The sequence below is a fragment of the Pelophylax lessonae genome (assembly GCF_965119305.1).
Source record: "Pelophylax lessonae genome assembly, chromosome: 2".
NCBI classification, from domain to species: domain Eukaryota; kingdom Metazoa; phylum Chordata; class Amphibia; order Anura; family Ranidae; genus Pelophylax; species Pelophylax lessonae.
The window spans coordinates 685,452,853-685,471,623 of NC_138769.1; the positions used below are offsets into that span (position 1 = coordinate 685,452,853).

Consider the following 18,771-nt stretch of genomic DNA (forward strand, 5'->3'; position numbering starts at 1 on the left):
TTTTTAATAACATACAATTTAATTAATTTTAGTGCAGCCAAAAACAATAATACACTTTTTTTTTTGTGTAAAAAATAAAAGATGATGTTAGACCGAGTAAATAGATACCTAATGTGTCACACTTTAAAATTGCATACGCCCATAGAACGGCACCAAACTACGGTACCTAAAAATCTCCATAGGTGACGCTTTAAATGCCTTTACAGTTTACAAATTTAGAGTTACAAAGGAGGCCTGGTGCTAATATTATTGCTCTCACTATAACATTAAAAGGGATACTGACATGTGTGATACGAATACCATTTACATATGTGTGCGCGACCTATGTATGCGCTCACCTTTGGGTACAAGCATGGGGGGATGGGGGTGCTTTAAAAAAAGTTTCCAAATTAATAATTGTTTTTAAAAAAAATATTTTTACACTGACCGTTTACATTTTTTCCTCTCAATTTTATTGCTGTCACAAAGAATGTTTAGCAGTGACAGGTACTCTTTACTGAGAGATCTGTGGGGTCTATTAGGAAACAGTCTCAATGATGGTGTACACTGCCAGCAAATATTTAGATGAGAAATTATGTTTTTTTCTTTTTCAATTACCTTGGGTTAAAAACAGCAAAATCACCCAAATCTGATTCCTTTGTTTTTTTAGGTAGATTTAGTAGCAACACATTTTTTCATCACATAGTAGTATACTCCGTTTGACTGGAAGGTATAAATTGCCCAGTATTTTGCTGTGATTGTCCCTGTTCTCACTGTTCAAAACTGTCCAGCCAGTATTATCAAGAATTAAACAATTGCAGATGATACAACAATGTAAACCTGACCAGCAGTAGAACATTGTTCATTAAGGAGAATTTACAAAAAGTACTAGAGACAAAGAGTACAGGTAGGTATTTTACTACAGGAATGAAGAGATAATAAATGATAAAACTGGACAGCAGAAAGGATACAAGGATAATAGGCCTAACAGGTGAATGTCTAAATTTTATCTATGTCCAAATGTTATCTATGGAGATAGGTGTCACATTGAGTGATTTAATTTGTGGTGGTTTGGTTGCACACTGTTCATGCACTTGTTTTTTTTTTTTTCTTTCAAACAATGCAGCGGTGTACTGTGAACAAAAGGCAGCTCCAAGAACACATGGTCAGTAATAAGTGAACGCTCCTCTTTGAGCACCCTATACTTAAAAAAGGCTCTATTAACATAAAATAAAATAAAACACTCAAAAGAACTTCAAACCCTGAAATACTACTCTGAAACAAAAGCATACTTATTTAAATGGAAGCCTTGCAGAAAAAAAAAGCAGCTTAATCTAAAATAAAGGTCCTGTCAACATACAATAAAAAAATAATATACCCATAAAATGTTAAAACCCCAAAATACTGTCCCCTGAAACGGAAGCTTTTTTTTTTTTTTTTTTTTTTTTTTAAAGGGAACTTTGCAGCACAAAAAAATTGTTATAGATGGGACAGCAGCTAAAAGTGACATCTTTCGCTATTCTTAGGCTGTTTTGACTGTGGCTGCTTTGCCCCCCACCCCACACCTTTTATTGCAGAGGGCTGGCTTATCCAAAACTTCCCGTTATTGATTTTTCTAATTCATCTGATTATAGTTTAAAGGTCATGCAGTATATTCTAGTTTAACCACTTGGCCACTGCTCACATTGCTGCTACTGCAGCAATGTGGCTCTATACCGTCCAGCGACGTAGACCTATGTCGCTGGACTCCTCCCCCTGTAAGCGGCGCTCGCGCTCAGCCGGAGGCGCGCTCCCGCTGTTTTCAGTCACAGCGGGAGTTGGGCCAGGGGAGGAGCGGCGGCGTTCGCCACTGCTCTTCCCCGATCGTCGGGGAATCGAGTGAGGAGATCCGCCCGCTTGTGTAAACAGAGCGGGCGGATCTCCTAAGTGACAGGGAGTGACAGATCGCAGTGTTCAGCATAGCTGAACATATGCGATCTGTCCCTGTGTCAGTCAGTCGCCTCCCCCCCACACGTTAGTAAGCACCAGGCATACATTAACCCCTCCCTCGCCAATAAAATTAACCCCTTCCCTGCCAGTGTAATTTTTACAGTAACAGTGCATATGTATAGCACTGATTACTGCAGTAATGTCACTGGTACCCCCAAAAGTGTCAAAAATGTCAGTCAAGGGTCCGATCTGTCCGCCGCAATGCCGCAGTCCTGCAAAAAAAATCGCAGATCTCCGCCATTACGCGTTAAAAAAAAAACACCAAAAATGACAGAAATCTTTCCCGTAGTTAGTAAACGCAATAACTTTTGCGCAAACCAATCAAAATACGCTTATCGTGATTTTTTTTTACCAAACATATGCAGCAGAAAACAAATTGGCCAAAAATGAAAAAAAAATTTGATTTTTAAATTTTTTGGGGGGAATTTCATATAAAAAAATGTTAAAAATATTGTTATTTTTTCAAAATAAACGCTCTTTTTTTGTTTATAGCGCAAAAAGTAAAAATCGCACAGGTGATCAAATACCACCAAAAGAAAGCTCTATTTGTGGGAAAAAAAGGACGTAAATTTCGTTTGGGTACGGTGTCGCACGACCGCGCAATTTGCAGTTAAAGTCACACAGCGCCGAATCGCAAAAAGTAGCCTGGACGTAAGACAGCAAAATCCTCCGGTGGTAAAGTGGTTAAAAAAAGTTCTCTGATTCTGCAATTTATTGGGACTGTGAATCTCGAACCCGCAAAATTCAATAGGATCCATTGTAGCGGCGAACCCAAACTTTATCCCTACTCACAATTAATGCAAGCCTGAAGCTAGTATTATAGGCAGCAATATCCCATTCTTTATTCTTTGATAACTGACTGTTACAGTCAAAATTATATAGAATAAAATAGAATGTATGTGTGGTACATTCAGCTGAAATTAGCTATAATGCCTTTATTGGCCTTAAAAATCTATTTTCACTGTTGTCACCAGAACTAGAAGGTAAATCTTTCAATGGGGGGATTTGTTTCGGTGACTGTCTAAGAGGAAATTTTCCATACTTTTGAGGTACTTCCTCTCACTTCCTGGGAAGTTTATAAGAACAGGGAAAGGAATATCTCTGATAGGTTATAATGGCAGTTTATGAAGAACTAAAAAAAAAGGTTAAGGTCCTACAATGAGTCAACGTAGATTGCACAGGTGGCATAATGTGCATGACCTCCTATATGAAAGTTCTCACCCTCATCTAGGAATGAGAAGGAAGAGGCCATTGAATGAGCCAAAGCTGAGATCTGACCCTAATGATACTTGTAGAAGAGCTCCAGGCTCCCCCCAAAAAAATAAAAGTCAGCAGCTACAAATACTATAACTGCTGGCTTATAATATAGGGACACTTACCTGTCCAGGGATACAGAGATGTCCTCGCCTTAACCAATTCTTCAATCGGCTTCGGGTGTAGGCGCCAGCGTCGTATGTATGGAAAACCAGCAGTTTTGGTGACAACAGTAAACATAGATTTTCAGTCCGTTTCCTACTGCACATACGCGAGTCGCGCTGTTCTTTGTGAATGGTCCCGTAGTCTTCTGAAACCCGTGATGTGTCCCAGAAGGCTGCGGGGGAAGGAGGGGAGCCGAATTTCCAGCTCAGATTGCCGTGGCGCATCTGACCAGAAGTAGGAGAGGTTTCCTGTCAAAACCAGATACCCGCTCTCCCCCAAAAATTGCCAAATGTGGCAGTGGAGGGGGGAGAATGCAAACAATTGGAACTTCCCCTTTTGGGTGAAATTCAGCTTTAAAGCGAAGGACTTGTCCAAACCTGACTGGAAAAAAGGCCAAATTTGTCCCACTTAATATTTCCTTGGGTTAAACTTTCTTGTTTGCCACCAAGCAAAATACAGTTTCCAAGTGTGTTGGTGGACCTTGGACGAAGAAGACTTCCTATCGTTCCAGAGAGTCAGGGTGATCAAATCCGAAAGTTCAAAGGCCATCCAGTGCATTATGGTTTAAAAAAATTATCTGAGTGCCAAATGTGGCACTGGAGGGGGGGGGGTGCAAACAAGTGGAGCTTCCCCTTTTGGGTGAAGCTCCGCTTTAAGCATCATGCTGACCTCTTTTATGCTTTTATGCACAGTATACAGTTATGTGAAATAAACATATTTTATGAAAACGTCCATTTTTATTCTAAAATATTTTTTAGATATATATTTTTTTATTACTCAATTATCATATTAACTGTTATCCTTTTACTTAATATTAACATTGGTATTAAAGTAACATTTTGCTTTTAAACTTTACAGCAGAAGAGATCGAGCTGCGCATCATTTCCGACTGATTGACCTTCTACCTCAAGCTGCCACTTTGGTCCAGTCTACAGCGATGTTTACTAGTAATGAGAGTATTGGAAGATGGAGCAGTATGTTGGTTAGAAGCCGACTCTTAGCACTGGAACTGTTCCTACTGAGCCTGTTCTGCAGTATTTATTATTGATGTTCAAAAAAAAAAAAAAAACAATTCAATCTAGTAGGCCTCAAGCCTGCATTCCTTCACATAACGGGAGATTTATCTGGACAGAACTATTGGAAACTGGTCCGTTCAGACTCCAAAGGCCATTTGCACTTGCTATTGTTGTTTAGCTTCTTATCAGCTGAGAGAACTAGTCAGAGGAGATTCCTCTAAATCACACATTAAGGTACATTGTGACTGAGACCTGTGACAACACGCTCAGCCATCACTCATAGATGGTACAATGCCGGGCAGTGTAATGACAGGGTCTACCAACCCATCTCTATGGTCAGTCGTTGTGTGATTGTGTGACAAGTGGATGCTTTGTTTACAACGAAGCTGTCGTGTTGTGGAAGCCGGGGACACACTGGATTCAACAAATAGCTGTAATATATATCTAATTTGTGTCTTTGAATTGTGAGTTATTGTAAAGAGAATGCACTGTTAAAAATATTTTGTTTTTTTTATATAAATGAAAAGTGAGCTGTGATGTTTCCTCTTCTTTCCAGGGTGTGCAATGGAGAAAAATTTATATTTAGGGCTTATTCACACAAGTGTCTTGGGATATGTACAGTTGTGTATGCATCTAAGGCTTCTTTAACATGAGGAATACATATACTATATTGTCAAAAGTTTTGGGACGCCTGCCTTTACACGCACATGAACTTTAAGGGCATCCCAGTCTTATTCCGTAGGGTTCAATATTGAGTTGGCCCACCCTTTGCAGCTATAACAGCTTCAACTCTTCTGGGAAGGCTGTCCACAAGGTTTAGGAGTGTGTCTATGGGAATGTTTGACCATTCTTCCAGAAGCACATTTGTGAGGTCAGGCACTGATGTTGGACAGGAAGGCCTGGCTCGCAGTCTGTGCTCTAATTCATCCCAAATGTGTTCTATCAGGTTGAGGCCAGTCAAGTTCCTTCACCCCAAACTCGCTCATTCATGTCTTTATGGACCTTGCTATGGACCATAAGGTTGCTGGAAAGAAATTTGCAAAAATTCCCCCATCAACACAGACAGTGCTGACAGGGGAATCCCTCCCACCGAGCCATTGTCTGCTCCCGAGGGGTGGGGAAAGCTGCCCCCACCAGGAGAAAACAGTGATTATTGCTAGCAGCTATAGCAGCTGCTAGTGATAATAACAAGTGAATCCGGCAAGGCAGGCTGGGTATCAGGACAATATCCCCCCGGACATTATCCCCTGGGCAATATCCCCCGGGACAATATCCCCCCGGAAAACATGCCCCTGGACATAATCCCCCCGGGACAACATCCCCCCGGATAATATCCCCCCGGGAAAACATCCCCCTGGACATAGGGTTAGAGTTAGGGTTAGAGGGTTAGGGTTAGAGGGGGGATATTGTCTAGGGGGATATTGTCCAGGGAGGATATTGTCCGAGGGGATGTTGTCCAGGGGGGATATTGTCCAAGGGGGGGGATGTTGTCCGGGGGGATATTGTCCGGGGGGATATTGTCCTTGGGGATATTGTCCTAGAATCAGCAGGCTGTACCCAAGTTGACCAATCGATCAACTTGGTGCATTCAGCCTGCCCACACATGGTTCGAATCTCAGCCGGTTCCTTCTGAACTGCCTGAGATTTGAACCGACTATGGCCGGCCTTACTGGCCAGATCACCATTGAAAACAGAGGGAAGAACGTTTTAGGCAGCCATCACATGTAATGATTGGTAAACTGCAATATATGACAATTTTGGTTTTAGGTTTAGTATCGCTTTAAGCTGATATAAACAATCACTTCGGGCATTAAAAAAAGTCTTGAAAACTTACCATACTGGGTCACATGACTTTAAGGAAAAATATGTAAAAAAAAAAAAAAGGACAAGTTAAATATGCCTCTAATCTTGAATTAGAATAAAACCTACAAAAAAATAAAAAAATTGAGGCCCCCAGGAGCTTTTTCCATAATGAGCTAGTATGAACAGCATATTTGAATATTATGGCAGACTTAAGATGGCTATATACCAGTAGAATTTTGTTTGGAAATTTTTGTTTTTGAACATTTGTTCAATCTTCAGATCGTTAGATGGGGCAGATCTACGTCCATTTTCAACCACAGGCACAAGAAAATTCAAAGGAGCAGGATGTAAATTTTCTTACGAATGAACGAATTTCTAACAATGTAATTTTTGTTTGGGAAATCAAATGTTAAAAGCAAACATAATTTAGAAGTAATAGAATTAATATTGAATAGTGGTGGGCTAAATAGAGGGAATGACACAACCTGGATATATTAGAGATAAGAAAAATACAATTTGTAGTGGAGGTAGATTTACCCAAGGACTACACAAAAATTATCAAAAAATTTCATTCAAATTTTAAAGTACTTTCAATCGACCTTTGTCAGGTCTTTAGGCATTATTGAATGCATTGGTAAGAATGTTTACATAAATGTTTGTACAAAAATCTACATGTATGCCCAGCTTTACCAAGGAAAGCAATCCCCTCCATTGCCAGAATTTCTATCTTCACCCGGTCTTCTTTCAGGTTTAGAGTCTTCGGCCATCTTGACTGGCCAGGCTGAGATGTGGGAACTCTCACTCGTGTGCATGGGAGGTACTTTGTCCTGGCGTAAAAACGTGCCGTGTTTTAACGCCTAAAAACCCACACCAGTGCTTTCAACTATGGCCATTGAGTTGAATGGGTCAGTTTAAAGCATTATGGCTGTGTCGTGTGCACACCCCCTTCTGCTGCCTTTGCAGCCTAAAGCCACGTACACACGGGCCAAATGTTGGGTGGCTTTGGCCTGTTCATTAGAAACTGGTTGACACTTGGCCTGTGCGTACTGCAGCCGGTCCCACAGCTCTAAATATTCTGGGGGGGTAACCCCTGTCAGAATACAATAGCACAGCAGGGGAGATCGCTGTACTAATGTCAGATAGTTAGTACAGAGACTCCTCTTGAGCTGTCAGTTTTTTTTTTGTCAGCCATGCTGGGCTTAATGAAAAAAGGCTACTAGTGTGTATTGAGCTTAAGGAGCAGTGGTTGGGGTGGGGTGGAACACAGGTGGCAGAAAAGGTATTCTTTGGTAGTCATTTCCGTTAACAGGTCGCTTTTTCACTATATGTGTTGAGTCGTGACAGTCACTTAAAGTGTTTTTCCAACCCAAACTTTTTTTTTTTTACGTCTTAGAAAGAGTCGGGAAGAAATAGAACCGTGTCAGGTTTTTACCGCTCTCTCATTTTCTGTATTGATGACTACAGTTTTACCAAACAAGAAGTATGGAACATATGCAACAGGAACACAGGCTGCAATTAAAAGCTTATGTATTGACATCCAAACCACGAAGAATCAGCAGTAAGCTGAAAGTAAAAAATTATTATTTTCTATTAATTACAAGAAGTAAAATGTTCCATGGGACAACCAACACTGCCATGTTTCAGTCTATGAAGACCTTTTGGGCTATGAAAAAGGTCTTCATGGACTGAAACGCATCAATGTTGGTTATCCTATGGAACATTAACAATTAATTAAAGAATAATTTTTTACTCTTACCTTGTTGCCAACTCCTTGTGGTTTGGCTGTCTTTACATAAGCAGATGGAGACTGTTAATTTGTCACTGTGATGTAGAAGTGCTAGCTTGGGAACTGTTGGATCGGGTTGTAACACCATACTTTGGTCTCGATTTATAATTGCAAATAAAAGCTGGCAGAGGTACTAGCCTTTCCTTGAAATTGTTGTCAGCAGGATTAGTATATAGTGGCAGGGCGGTCAGTGAGCAGTATGTAGGTACAAGGCAGTTGGTGAGCAGACACTTACTGCTGTAATGGAGATGGAAGACTTGTAGGTCTGCTATCTATGCTCCAATTTTTAGTTTCTGGATCAGCCAGAGCTGCCAACTCTGCAAGGCAAGAATGAGGTGGCCACAACCATGGTTCTGCCTACCACCTGGCTGATCAAGAAAAAGCTACTGAGAACCAAGGCAGCCAGGCCCCATGATACTCTGTATTGGGCACAGGGGGAATTCAATCTTGAACTATAAGGAGAGAGCCAGAGGCAACCCAACCGCCCTTCCCCACCGCTGCTGACCAGTGGGAGGTTCCAGACCCAGATCTATGTCAGCCTCTGAGTCCTAAGGCAGAGACAATGGCAGCAATCACATCTTAAACCAGAGAGGGAGCCAGTTTCTGTTTCTGGTTCCAGATTTCATGTCCTGAACCAGAGTGGTGCAACTTCTTAGTCCTGAGCCAGAGAAGGAGACAGCCTCCAAATCCTAAGCCAGAGAGGAACTTTCTAATTCTAAGACAAAGAGAAGGTAATCTCTGACTTTTGAACCAGTGAGTAGCCAGCCTTTAAGTCCTGAGCCAGAAAGAAGCTAGCCTCCATGTTCTAAACAAGAGAACAGCCATCCTCTGAGTGCTGAGCTAGAGAAGGAGCCAGCCCTGAGCCAGGGAGGAACTAGCCACTGAGTCCTGAGCTAATTACATAGGGAGCTAGCCTCTAAGTCATGAGCCAAAGAGGAGCTGGCCCCCAAGTCTTGAGCCAAAGAGGAGGCAGCCTCCAACTCCTGAGCAAGAGAGGACCAAGCCTCTGAGTCATTAACAAGATTAATGCTGGTCAACGTTCGACTGAAAAAGTCAGCATTTGACAGTAACACTCAAGCACACAATCCCTTACTGTGTTTTTGTGTGTGTCACACAGGGCTTGCCCCTTCTAGGCCATACCTGCAACAAATCACACCCATTGTGGTTATTATTTCAAGGGCAGGTGATAATGCCACCCCCAGCTCAGTCCTCCCTTGCCGAAGAGCTATCGATACTTACAGAATAGGGATGAGCTCCTAGTTTAGTCTAAACCCAGGTTTGTTTGAATTCAGAGCTTTTAGCCTGTGCAGTGGGAGCCTAAGGTTATATATGGTAGTTTTTTTTTCTACCACTACTATATATAACAGCTTCCATCTTCCCTGCACCCACTATGTTTTAAGCACCCAGTGACGGCACCCGGCCCATTCATTTGTTGGGGATAGGATAATGGCTGACATCATTGCCCAATTATGTTTCCCTATCAACATCTATAGCAGACCCTCATCTAGGATAAGGATCTGGTTTTGTACATGTAGGTTGCATACCGTATTCCCCTACTCCAGCGTCTTGTGCGTTTTGTTTGACATTCCCTTGCTTATTAGCCTAGAAAATGGCCATTACTTTTTTTTTAAAGTTCAGTTCCAATTCACTTCAGCAACCGAACTTCAGTCCTGTTCATCAAACTTGCCCTGAACCAAACGCAGGTACGTTTGGCAAATTACTACTACTGAAATACTAAGATTCTTCTTATGTCTGCGTGGGGTAACATGAGAAGTGTGTTACAACGGTGACCATAACAGGCCAAAGGGTCAGTGTAAGACAGCACACCTATTGTATGTGTAAACAGTCATGGATAAAGGTAGTCTTCGAGGAACCAACACAGACCGTACATTAGAGATATGGCTTAAGACTACTGCACTATCACTCATGTTGATCATGAGACTTTCTTGTCACTTCCGAGTATTATAATAGTAGCCAAGCAATTATAATAGTAATATAAATCAATGTGAACATCTTGTACTCTGCAATGATATTTTCTTGTGTAGCTCCAAAAACACTTGGCAATGTTATGCTATGCCCATGTTATGTACTATTACGCAATCGCAGCTGTGTAGGATAACGGCGTGCAGGGCGGCCCCTGCCGAGATCTGAACTCCTCACACGCGCCAAGTTTACACAGATGTCGGAATGTTTTAGCTAAGAGATCTCAGCTATCTTTTTGATGCGCCATATTGACATACACAACATACATGAAGAGGGCAAGACAATGCCCGCATACTCCAAGAACAAGATGTCGGCCATCTTGTCCCTGTACATCCTGAGAATTCTTCTGGTGGAAGACTTGTGGGACGCAAGTTAGGGGTGAAATGAGGGGAGCGATGAAGCTGAACTCTATTTCTATGGAGAGGAAAAACAGAAATAACCCCTGTGGTTTGTTTTTGGTGGCATCAAGCTGGGAAATTACACGTGACCTTGTATGACATAACCTTTAGCTCAGTATGTCCTGACAGCAAGCTGCAAATTATTTCAAGTGGCATTGTACTGTGAAATGACTTGTTTTCAAAGCAGCTTGTCTTGATATGACAGATTGTGCTGAGAAAATTACTAAAAGAAAAAAATTGTAATAGCCCTGGCCACACATTACTATGTTTGCCTATTTGTTGAGTGCTCAGTTTGGCCTTATAATTTTAAGTCCTAATCCTTTTACTTCAGAGAATAGAATGGTTCCTGCATTGCACATTTTATTTTTTTAACTGACCTAGTCTTGCATTAGTCTGTATCTACATTTTTCTGACAGGCATGTTAAAAGGTGTGGTTTCACTTTCATAGCATTTACATTTGCCACAAATACCAAAGCGTATCTACAGTGCCTCGAAAAAGAATTCATACCCCTTGAAATTTTACAAATTTTGTCATGTTTCAACCAAAAACGTAAATGTATTTTATTGGGATTTTAATAACCAGGAGAGATAGTCTGTGTAGGATCTGGGTGAGAGATCATTGACACTAGGACTATATTCCCAAATAAAAGAAAGGGAAAATATAAGATGGAAAGAAGATCTAGTGGATATGAAAAAAAAAAAAGGGGAAGGATGGAAAGAGAGGAACAAGGGAAGGAAAAAGGGGGGAAGGAGAGAAAAAAAGGGGGAGGGGAGGATGGGATGGAAAGGAGAAGAAAAAAAGAAAAGAAACACGAGAAAGAAGAAGGGGGAAGGGAAAAGGGGAGAAGGATAGGGGAAAAAGAAAAGGGGGGGGGGGAAATACAGAGTATAAGAATAGGAAGAAAAATGAAAAAGGAGGGCTGGTGGGATTTTGGCGGTACTGTAGGTCTAGAAAGTATATGACTTGTTTATAAAAAATACATGTTTTATTGTTTTTACAAGGTTAAAAACACAGAAGACATATAATGGTACATACAATTAGAATATAAAAGCATTATTGTATCCAATGTTGACATGCAGGCAAAGGAACAGGATATAGATATAAACACATGAGACAATAACCGGTGGTCAAATGAGCACCTGGCATCTAACCTGGGTAGATGCCAAGTGCTCATTTGACCACCGGTTATTGTCTCATGTGTTTATATCTATTGCCTGTTCCTTTGCCTGTATGTCAACATTGGATACAATAATGCTTTTATATTCTAATTGTATGTACCATTGTATGTCTTTTGTGTTTTTAACCTTGTAAAAACAATAAAACATGTATTTTTTATAAACAAGTCATATACTTTCTAGACCTACAGTACCGCCAAAATCCCACCAGCCCTCCTTTTTCATTTTTCTTCCTATTCTTATACTCTGTATTTCCCCCCCCCCTTTTCTTTTTCCCCTATCCTTCTCCCCTTTTCCCTTCCCCCTTCTTCTTTCTCTTGTTTCTTTTCTTTTTTTCTTCTCCTTTCCATCCCATCCTCCCCTCCCCCTTTTTTTCTCCCCTTCCCCCCTTTTTCCTTCCCTTGTTCCTCTCTTTCCATCCTTCCCCCTTTTTTTTTTTTCATATCCACTAGATCTTCTTTCCATCTTATATTTTCCCTTTCTTTTATTTGGGAATATAGTCCTAGTGTCAATGATCTCTCACCCAGATCCTACACAGACTATCTCTCCTGGTTATTAGTATCATTGGGATGTTGGTACATTTTTCAAATTTATAACAAACACCAATTTTGTTATTGGGATTTTATGTGATAGACCAACACAAAGTGGCACATAATTGTGAAGTAAAAGGAAAATGATAAATGATTTTCAAAGTGTTTTACAAAGAAATATCTGAAAAGTGTGGTGTGCATTTGTATTCAGTCCCCTTTAGGCCTCTTTCACACGGACGTTCCGTATGTCCGTATATCACCCCATCCGTTTGCGGGTGATATACGGACATAATGCATCACCCATCCCCCAAAGCAGCAAACAATTACCTGTAGGAACCTTCGTCACTTTAACCCCTCTCTCCTCTATTCTGCTACTGACCACCTACATGACATAATCTCTCCCCTGTCCTGTCCTGACCTGGCCACCTCTGTTTACAACAGCTCACTCTCATCATCACTTGATGCACTTGCTCCTCTAACTACACGCAGAATCAAGCCCCGACCATTGCAACCCTGGCAAACTGACAAGAGTAGAAATCTCAAGAGACACTGCCGTGCTCTTGAACGACGATGGCGCAAAATCAAATGCCTGCAGGACTTCACCCTATATACTGTAAATCTTCCCTCCAAACATACAATTCATGCCTCCATGCTGCCAAACAAGCCTACCTTGTCTCTCTTATTACTACCCTGTCATCCAGTCCCCGTCGGCTCTTCTCAACTTTTAACTCTCTGCTTCGTCCCCCACCCCCTCTACTCACTAACTCAATCACTGCCCAAGAGATTGCCAATCACTTCAAAGATAAGGTTGATGCAATACGTGAGGACACTGCCACTGTGCGCACATCTTCCCCACTCAACATACCTTGCCTAACAGTACAGTCAACACTCTCCTCCTTTGAACTGGCTACTACTGAAGAGGTTAAAAACATTTTCTCAGATGCCCGCCTAACCACCTGTTCCCTGGATCCTGTTCCCTCACAACTACTACAGACACCCTCTTATTCTATCCTATGCTCCCTTACTCACATCTTTAATCTCTCCCTCTCTAGTAGCACCTTCCCCTCCCCTCTAAAACATGCGCAGATCACTCCCATACTTAAAAAGCCCTCACTGGACCCCACCAACCTGAACAACTTAAGACCCATCTCACTGCTCCCATTCACGTCTAAACTTCTGGAATGCTTAGTCTACAACCGTCTCAGCTCCTACCTCAGTGACAATAACCTTCTTGATCCCTTACAGTCTGGCTTTCGCTCACAGCACTCCACAGAAACCGCCTTACTAAAACTTACCAATGATCTACTAACTGCCAAAACCAATGGCCACTACTCCATACTCTTACTACTTGACCTCTCTGCGGCCTTTGACACTGTTCACCACCCGCTCCTTCTTAAAAAACTCTGTTCCCTTGGCCTCCAAGATTCTGCTCTATCTTGGTTCTCCTCCTACCTATCGCAGCGCTCCTTCAGTGTTACCCACAACTCTACCTCCTCCTCCCCATTGCCCCTTTCTGTGGGGGTTCCCCAAGGCTCTGTTCTTGGACCTCTCCTCTTCTCTATCTACACCGCCTCCCTCGGTCACTTGATAACAGCCCATGGTTTCCAATACCATCTCTACGCCGATGACACTCAAATCTATCTGCCTACTCCTCACCTCACTCCTTCAGTCTCCTCTCGCATTGCTAACTTACTAACTGACATATCAACATGGATGTCGCACCACTTCCTCAAACTAAATCTTTCTAAAACTGAGCTGGTAATTTCCCCCCCCGCCCGTGCCCCCCTCCATGACTTTTCTATCAAAGCTAGTTATGCAACCATCAATCCCTCCCCTCATGCCAGGGTACTAGGTGTAATCCGAGACTCTGACCTGTCCTTTCAGCCCCAAATCCAATCATTGTCAAAAACTTGTAGACTTCACCTCCGCAACATCTCAAAAATTCGCCCCTTTTTAACAACTGAAGCCACCAAGCTACTCATTCACTCCCTTGTTATTTCTCGCCTCGACTACTGCAACTCCCTTCTCTTAGGCCTACCATTTCATAGGCTATCCCCTCTTCAGTCCATCATGAATGCTGCTGCCAGGCTTATCCACCTTACCAACCGCTCAGTGTCTGCCTCCCCTTTCTGTCAATCCCTACACTGGCTCCCGTTTGCCCAGCGAATTAAATTCAAAATACTAACCATAACATACAAAGCCATTCATAACTCTGCCCCGAGCTACATCACCAATCTTGTTTCCAAATATCACCCAAACCGTCCTCTCCGCTCCTCTAAAGACCTCCTACTCTCAAGCTCCCTTGTCTCCTCCTCTCATGCTCGTCTCCAGGATTTCTGCAGGGCCTCTCCCATCCTCTGGAACGCTCTACCTCAACCTGTACGGCGATCTCCTATTCAAGCTGCTTTCAGGCGATCTCTGAAAACTCATCTCTTCAGGGAAGCCTATCACACCTCCAACTAATCTTCCATCAGCTCATTCCCTACTGTTACAACCTCTTGTACCACCTGCCCCACCCTATTATGGCACTTTTCCACTGCAAGTACCGGCTTGGCTCTACTCGGCCCTGCTTGGCCCAGTTTGGTTTTCCACTGCATGGTACCGCATGGTACGGTGTTGGAACAGTTCGGTACGGTTTGGTATGGTTTGCTTTTCCACTAAAGTAGTACTAAAGTAAGTGGGTGGGATAACAACGATTCTCTTACCAATCAGTGGCTAGTAGTGACAAACAGTCAACTGCATGCAAAGGATTGTGGGATATGGTACCGGTATGGTACCTCTTGGAACCACAATCGAGGTGGTACTGTTTTAGCGAGCCGTACCGTTCGGTTCCATGTAGTGGAAAAGCGCCGCCGTACCGTACCGAACTGTTCCTACACCGTACCATGCGGTTCCAGCAGTGGAAAAGCACAAAAGCGAGCCGAACCGCTCGGTTCCATGCAGTGGAAAAGCGCCATTATATTGTAAGCTTTTCTGAGCAGGGCCCTCTTAATCCTCTTGTATTTTATTGTATTGTAACTGTATTGTCTCCCTCTAACATTGTAAAGCGCTGCGTAAACTGCTGGCGATATAGAAATCCTGCATAATAATAATAATGTCAATGGGATTGCCGATTTGCGTCCTTTCAGTTCTGTTCCGTTTTTTGGAACGAAACAGAACCCTATTTTTCAGAAAGGACGCAAAATCGGATGTCAGCGGTGTCATCCGCTGACATCCGCAATCCCATAGACATACATTATGTCCGTATATCATTCGCAAACGGATGGAATGATATGCGGACATACGGACCAGATGACACAAGTGTCATCCGTGTCCGTAAAAAAAAAAAGAAAAGTGCCAGATCGGATCGAAATACAGTCCGCTCCGTGTGAAAGAGGCCTAGCTCTTATACCCCTAACTAAAATATAGTGGAACCAATTGCTTTCAGAAGTCACCTAATTAGTAAATAGAGTCCACCTGTGTGTAATTTAATCTCAGTATAAATACAGCATCATGAAGGCCAAAGAACACATCAGACAAGTCAGGGATAAAGTTATGGAGAAATGTAAAGCAGGGTTAAGTTATAAAAAAAATATATATTTCATGAAGCAAATTTTATATCATCAACTTTGTTTCATTATGCATTTTACTGTATTGTTATTTTACTTGTATTTATTGTCGACATTCATGTTGTTTAACAACATGCACGTACTGATGTTACCATTGCTTTGCCATTGTTGTACATCCATGTAATATCCATACCCTTCAATGCTGTTCTTCACATGTTTTGCCAGTACTATCATCCATCACCTTGGATACGAGTATAATAAAATGTGATTTACCATGATCTGTTTTGTTCATTATGGTTGCACAATTATCAGTCACATAGGGCCACACATCTCATATAAAGTCCCAAACTTCAATATGTTTTTTATCGTGCGATAATAGGGATGGAGGCACATGCCTTTGTGTTGCCTCATATAAAGTCCCAACCCCCTCTTTCTTCTTTGCCAATTACTCAGGGATGGAGATGTGTGTCCCGAGTCACCCCTTTTTCTGATGACTCAATGTGCCTATTGTGACAATTTTTGGTTGAGCCCTTCATATATATGGACTCACCATCACCATTTACGATATAAGTTATGTTACTCTCAAAACTTTCTTTTTTTGTCTTAGTTGGTGAGGGTAGTTTGTGTATATGTGTCCACACCTGGGCTCTGTCTGGTTTCCGGGAGCTGCGATGCGCTCCGCCCGCCTTCCCCTCCCTCCACCCTCCGCTCTTTGGGGCGGGAGTGGGGGGCGGGGTTTGCGGCCGCAGCGCATCGGCGTCACACACTTCCGTGCAGGTCCTGACGTCATGATTGGCGTCGGCACATTGACACGTGTTTTCCATCAGCGTTCCCACATATGGATCTCTGCTTCCGGCTCACATAGCCGTTTGCTGATCCCTCGTTGTGGTTGTAGCAGTGTGACGTTGGGAGCATACCCTGCTCATGTCTTCATGGAGGTACTTTTCATTTCTTCCTTCCTACACACTTTCACCTTGTCTCCTATCCAGTCCTAGATGGACTGACACCCTTACCTACTTGCACAATTTCATCATTTTAATTGGGATATTCATTTCATATGACCCTCCTTATTAATCATTGGTCTCGGTTACCAGCTATACTTTTTTGAACCACATATCTCACTGGTCTATCACCAATCATTTTTGCTTTTCATCTACCCTTGCACTCTTGGTACTCCTTTCTCCCTTTCTTAGTCTGCTTCACGGTTCATACACTCTTCTACACTCCAACTACTCTTCATCTATTACTTTTCTATTCACTCCATGGCTGTTGGCCTTGGCGGCTTGGTCCTCTGGCATGGACAATTCACCACCTCTCCTTACTTGCATACGTGCTAAGCTTTTTATATCTTTAATATTTCATTATGATACCATGATATTATCATTCTAGAAACCCATTGTGGTCAATTGGAGATTTTGGTGGTCCCCACATGAGGATTCATAGCATCCATAGATCCAACACTACAGTCACCTACGTGTGCAGGCTTTGCCCCCTCAGCTCCCGTGTCAGGCATACCCTCCGTTGGCACATCTCTACACATCCTGCAACTCCACTTGGAACAAACTTGTGAGTTTCAATATAAGGGCTGGGTATATTGAGCTGTTTCACAGCCATACACATGTTCTTTCATATATACATGTATTCATATACATCATTTTCTCTAGATATACGAACTACATCTGCTCCTGATGAGTGTTTTTACACGAAACGCGTCGAGCCTTTCATGAAGCAAATTTTATATCATCAACTTTGTTTCATTATGCATTTTACTGTATTGTTATTTTACTTGTATTTATTGTCGACATTCATGTTGTTTAACAACATGCACGTACTGATGTTACCATTGCTTTGCCATTGTTGTACATCCATGTAATATCCATACCCTTCAATGCTGTTCTTCACATGTTTTGCCAGTACTATCATCCATCACCTTGGATACGAGTATAATAAAATGTGATTTACCATGATCTGTTTTGTTCATTATGGTTGCACAATTATCAGTCACATAGGGCCACACATCTCATATAAAGTCCCAAACTTCAATATGTTTTTTATCGTGCGATAATAGGGATGGAGGCACATGCCTTTGTGTTGCCTCATATAAAGTCCCAACCCCCTCTTTCTTCTTTGCCTATATATATATATATATATATATATATATATATATATATATATATATATATATATATATCCCAAGCTTTGAACATCTCATGGAGCACTGGTCAATCCATCATCCAAAAATGTAAATAGTATGGCAAAGCTGCAAATTTACCAAGACATGGCCGTCCACCTAAACCAGCCTTTCTCAACCTTTTAAACACAGAGGAACCCTTAAAAAATAAATTTCTGGTCTCGGGGAACCCCTGCTAAAAATTAAAAATCTAGAACTCATGACACATTAGTGTGACAGTCAGTGGGAAGAATGCTCCTTACTCTTGTCATCATTGGGAAGAATTACCCCCTTACAGATAGCTAAAAGGAACAATGGTGTCATTGTAAACTTATCTGAGAGGCAGAAATTCCCCATTTCTCAAGGAACCCCTAGCAAGCAACCTTAAGAGGAACCCTAGGGTTCCACGGAACTCTAGAAACCCCAATCTAAACTGACAGGCCGGGCAAAGAGAGCATTAATCACAGAAGCAGCCAAGAGGCCCATGGTAACTCTGGAGGGGCTGCAGAGATCCACACCTCAGGTGTTAGAATCTTTCCACAGGACAATTATTAGTTGTGCACTCCACAAATCTGGCCTTTATGGAAGAGGGGCAAAAAGAAAGCCATAAAAAGTCCTGTTTGCAGTTTGTGAGAAGCCATGTGGGGGACACAGCAAACATGTGGAAGAAGATGCTCTGGTCAGATGAGACCAAAATTCATTTTTTAGCCTAAAAGCAAAATGCTATGTGTGGCGGAAAACTAACATTGCACATCACCCTGAGCACACCATCCCCACCGTGAAACACGGTGGTGGCAGCATCATGTTGTGGGGATGCTTTTCTTCAGCAGGGACAAGGAAGCTGGTCAGAGTTGATGGGAAGATGGACGGAGCCAAATACAGGGCAATCTGAGAAGAAAACCTGTTAAGAGTCTGCAAAAGACTTGGGACCGGGGTGGAGGTTCACCTTCCAGCATGACAATGACCTTAAACAC

At 42.2% G+C, this 18,771-nt stretch overlaps 1 protein-coding gene across 2 annotated transcripts in view; it reads left to right on the top strand.

The window, feature by feature from the left end:
- The window catches only part of VSTM5 (V-set and transmembrane domain containing 5), an 81,988-nt gene extending 77,048 nt beyond the window's left edge, over positions 1-4,940 (top strand). The window contains exons 4-5 of one of the 2 annotated variants that reach the window (XM_082245872.1): positions 1,106-1,144; positions 4,246-4,940. In XM_082245872.1, the coding sequence (XP_082101998.1) occupies positions 1,106-1,144; positions 4,246-4,280 (74 nt within the window). In that variant the 3' untranslated portion in view covers positions 4,281-4,940. The remainder of the gene's footprint in view (positions 1-1,105; positions 1,145-4,245) is intronic. The other variant, XM_082245873.1, reaches the window with a different exon arrangement.
- The last annotated feature ends 13,831 nt before the right edge of the window (positions 4,941-18,771 follow it).